Below are 4176 nucleotides of genomic sequence, written 5' to 3' on the forward strand. Positions count from 1 at the left end.
GGGGGGGGCAGGCAGCGGGGCGACCCGGAAGCCAAGTGACGTGAGTGTTTTGGAAGGAGAGTGGGAACCCCTGGGTCAAACGTCGCTGCTGGGCCGCAGACTGGACGCCGGATCCAGCACCAGGGTGGGTACTGGGGTCTCTGTCAGGAGCATCTTTGGTGGAGGGGTGGGGGCGACAGCCTGTCGAATGGGCTTGAGAGAGAGAGAACCTACAGGAGGACGTGGAGACAGAAATGCAGGCAACACTTTCAAGGTGTTTGTAAAGTGCGTGGGGAAATGGGGTGGTAGCCGCGGGGACGTGGGGTCACGGGAACGTTGTTTGTTTTTCTGATTGTAGAAATAACAGCTTACTGGCCATTCCGTGAGTGGGATGCAGGAGGGGATGCCAGAGGGCAGACCTGCTGGAGTGGCGAGTGGGTGGCGGAAGAGCAAGGGGCTTGAGGCACCGGTTGAGCCAGTGGGGGCAGCTCAGGCTGATGATCCGCGGCCACAGGGGCAGGGTGAGGGTGGGAGTGTGGGCGTGACAGCTCGTGCAGTTTCTCCTCCGGAGCCCCTACTTCCTGCTGAAACAGGAAGGGGAAGGTCAGCAGTCGAGGGTGAGGATTTGCGGACGGAGAGCAAGGTGCTGGAAGGGAAAAGCCTAAGGGAAGGGAGCAGGATGGCCAGGCAGGGCCGGGGTCCCCGGAGCTCAAGGTCATGAACTTGAAGTGTCCCCAGTGAGCAGAGCCACGCTCGGCTGCAAGGAGAGAGTCAGGATCCACCGTGGGCAGGGCTTGCCGGCCAGTCTGACCAAGCGAGAGGCTCAAGGGCACCGAAGTGACTGCCAGGGTGTCAGCCAGGGACGCTGGGATGAACGAGGAGGGAGATGACGGTACAAGGAGCACAAGGGACAACGGGAAGTGTGCAGTCAGTGGACTGGGGGCCACGGGGCTGGAATGTCGGGGCCGGCGCGGGAGTGGAAAAGGCAGGGAGGACGGCGTGGTGGCGAGTGGGACTCGACGGTGAGACTAGGGGCCGGCGTTACTGGCTCTGCCGAGGGGAGGGCGGGGGGGAGCACAGCGGGTCTCTGGGCCAGCAGCGTGGACGTCTAGGGACTTGAGAGGAATGCAGAGTCTCAGGCCCCACCCCAGGCCCTCAGAACCGGAAGCTCTGGGCTGGGGCCTGTGACCCGTGCGTGGCTCAGCGCGCTCCCCCCGCGAGGCGTTCTGATGCCCGCTGGAGTTCGAGGACCACCAGTGTGCCCAGGCAGGGCGTGAGAGCTGACCAGTGGGACCCAGCGGTCTTTGGAGGGGCGGTGGGATCGCGGAGAGGCCTGGGAGGGGACGGGTTGCAGTGTGGGTAGAAATCACGCAGAATTACACAGAGAGAGCTGTGAAGACTCTCGCAGACCTGCAGTGAGCAGAACGGGCAGGGCTGTCCCAGGGTGGGCAGAGGACTGCCAAGGTTGGGGGTGGTGGTGCTGGGGTCCCCATGAGCCTCTAAGCAGGCAGGTCCTGCGGGAGGGGCAGTGACCTGGACCAGGAAATGAGGGGCAGAGGGGACAGCTCGCCCGCCGGCTCATGTCCAGGCCCAGAGGGGCTTTACAGGGCCTGCTCTGTCCGTCACTACTGCAGTTTGGCCCAACCATCTGGCGGGGACCAGGCAGGGCAGCTGTCCTGAAAGCAGCATTTTTTGTCTTCAAAAATATCCAATCTTTGTTGAAAACTAAGAAAAGCACCACGGGAAAAACAACCCACATTAAGGCTCAGCCCTCAGAATGCCGCCCCTCCCCCCACACGCCTCCTCTTCTGAGCACGGGGATACCTGGGGAAACTGAGATCATGCAAAGAATAGTTGGGTTGTCTTCTGTTAGCCTAAGGCGAGTAGGTCCCCATATCATTTGGACTCTTGATGAAGGCATCTCATGTCCCGACCCAGGGCACCTGCGAGTAGCCTCATCTTACAGGTGAGAAGACTGAGGTTCGGAGGGGCAACGTCACGTGCCCTGTAGGTGGCACAGCCAGGCACCAGCCTGCCTGTCGGTCCTACCAGCCTGTGTGCCCCGGTGGCGGTGGGCTGTCCCAGGCCTGCCCATGTGATGGGGGGAAGCCCCGCCCCAAAGCCCATACAGTGGAAGGAGGGCTTCTGCTCCCTTTGGCTGTTGCGGGAGGGTGAGCTGGCAAAGTCACTCACGCTCTGGACAGCTGATAAAACTGCCTACATTTGGGGGGCGACCCCTCCCCTCTACATTAATCCAGTTTCCTCTCCAAGGGCTCAGTGGTTTTTATAGAATGGTCTGGAAGGCAGTGAGGACTGAGCTGAGATGCAGAAACTCGCCCCAGACCATGAGCCCATTGTCCCTGGGTGGGGCTGCAGCATCAGCACATTGTAGAAGCCACCAGGTGATCCCAGTGAGCAGCCAGCAGGAGCACCCTGCCCACCGGTCGTGTCCCAAAGCCGCCTCTGATTTCCTGCATGAAGTCGCTCAGTACCCGCCGCCTCTCTGAGCCTCAGTTTCCCCACCTGTAAAACAACAAGAGCCAGGCGGTGGCGAGTCACCTCTCCCTCCTCCAGAGGCTGCAGGAAGAAGAGCGCCTGCGGGACCGGCTCTGGGACCGGCAGAGGGTTGAGCACGCTCGCGCCACTCTGCTGTTGGAGCGGCAGGGGCAGCGGCAGCAGCGTGAGCTGCGCAGGGCCCTGGACGGCAGCAACCTGGGCCTGGCCAAGGAGCAGCTTCTGCAGTGAGTGGGCGAGGGCTTGGACAGGGGAGCTGGGGGGCGTCAGGGTCAAGCGGGGCTGCAGGCGGGGGTGGTGGTGATGGGGAGCCGATTGTGCAGGGCCTAGAGAGCAGGCTCCCCTGGCCCCCCACCCCAAATCTTCCCCACCCAAAGGGCCCAGGACTCTTGGTGCATAGTTCACCAGCAGCGCCCTAGAGGAAGTGGTCTGGGCCAGGGCACAGCGTCCCGGTAAAGGTTGCAAACAGAAAAGGAGGAGGGACAAGAGCTAAGAAGCCAGAAATTAAGGGCTTGGAAACCGCTGGTCCCCCATGGACCAGTGACTGAGATTCTGTCTTGCCATCATCCTGTAAACACCCCTCCCTGGGCAGTCCTCCACTGGGCACAGCGGCTCAGATACAGGTCCTGGCGACGGAGTCCACAGAGGGCACTGGGGCCCAGGGGGGTGCCGGGTGGGCCCGAGGTGTGTGTGTGGGGGGGTGACGGTGCCAGCTGCCCACTGCAGGGAGGGCTCTCGGGGCAGAGGAAGGGGCTCCTGGGCTGCCAATGACCGGCCTGGAGTCTCTTCCTCATTACAGACAGGCCAGGAGCTCGGAGTTCCAGCTCCAAAAATGTCAAAGGCAGTGAACTTGTCCCTAAAAACGAATTATCTGCTCACTTGGTTACCTATCTATCCATCAAGCTCTTGGCTTGAACTCAGAAGGCACCCACTGGTATTTTCTCCAGTCAGACATCTGTGTACTGGTCAGTCGGTCACTTCTCTTGGGGGCCTAAAAGAAGCAACTGATGGATGGTCTCACAGAAATCAAATGATGTGAGCAAATGCGGGCTCTTTCTTGTATATATTTCGGACGTTTGCTGATGGTTTCTCTCCTTGTTTTATTGCCAGGAAAAAATACATGAAGGAAGTCTATACAAACCATCCCACCGAAGAATATTTCGCACAATTTAATACAAGAAGTCGATAATGGAAAAGACACCTCCTTCCCCTCTGAATCGTTTATGTATAAAATGTGATCACCTTGAAGTGTCACATTTATTTTAAAAATATATACTCCTTGGGCCAGAAGTGCCCACCAACTTTATTTTCCTGCTGCGGACAAAAACATTTATTAAATCCGTCCCTCGTGTTTCTATGAAGAGCATCAGTTTCTGTTCAGGGCAGCTCAGAGAAGGTCTCCAGAACAGGCCTGGGTGCTGTGGGTGCGGGGATGGAACAGACATGAGCCTGCCCAGGTCTACCCTGGGGAGGGCATGACAACCGAGCTGGGCCCGTGTGTTACTTAGACTCCAGGTTCGGCTGCCAGCTGTGTGCGGGGCATGTTCTAAACAAACACCTCCCATGCCATTAACTAACTCCCCCCCATGAGCCGGTGCTGCGAACTCACAAGGTCCCGGTGAGGAGCCTGAGACACAGATGGGTTAAGTGACTTGCCTAAGATCACGCTGACGGGCAGTGGTG

The 4176-nt window shown here is 59.2% G+C and overlaps 1 protein-coding gene across 1 annotated transcript in view; it reads left to right on the forward strand.

Moving 5' to 3' along the window:
• RIBC2 (RIB43A domain with coiled-coils 2) overlaps nt 1-3799 on the forward strand; it is a 15710-nt gene extending 11911 nt beyond the window's left edge. Inside the window, exons 6-7 of the mRNA XM_011374977.2 lie at nt 2554-2720; nt 3604-3799. Of these exons, the coding sequence (XP_011373279.1) occupies nt 2554-2720; nt 3604-3682 (246 nt within the window). The 3' untranslated portion in view covers nt 3683-3799. The remainder of the gene's footprint in view (nt 1-2553; nt 2721-3603) is intronic.
• Nucleotides 3800-4176: the final 377 nt, after the last annotated feature.

The sequence above is a fragment of the Pteropus vampyrus genome, unplaced genomic scaffold, assembly GCF_000151845.1.
Source record: "Pteropus vampyrus isolate Shadow unplaced genomic scaffold, Pvam_2.0 Scaffold257, whole genome shotgun sequence".
In the NCBI taxonomy this organism is placed as follows: domain Eukaryota; kingdom Metazoa; phylum Chordata; class Mammalia; order Chiroptera; family Pteropodidae; genus Pteropus; species Pteropus vampyrus.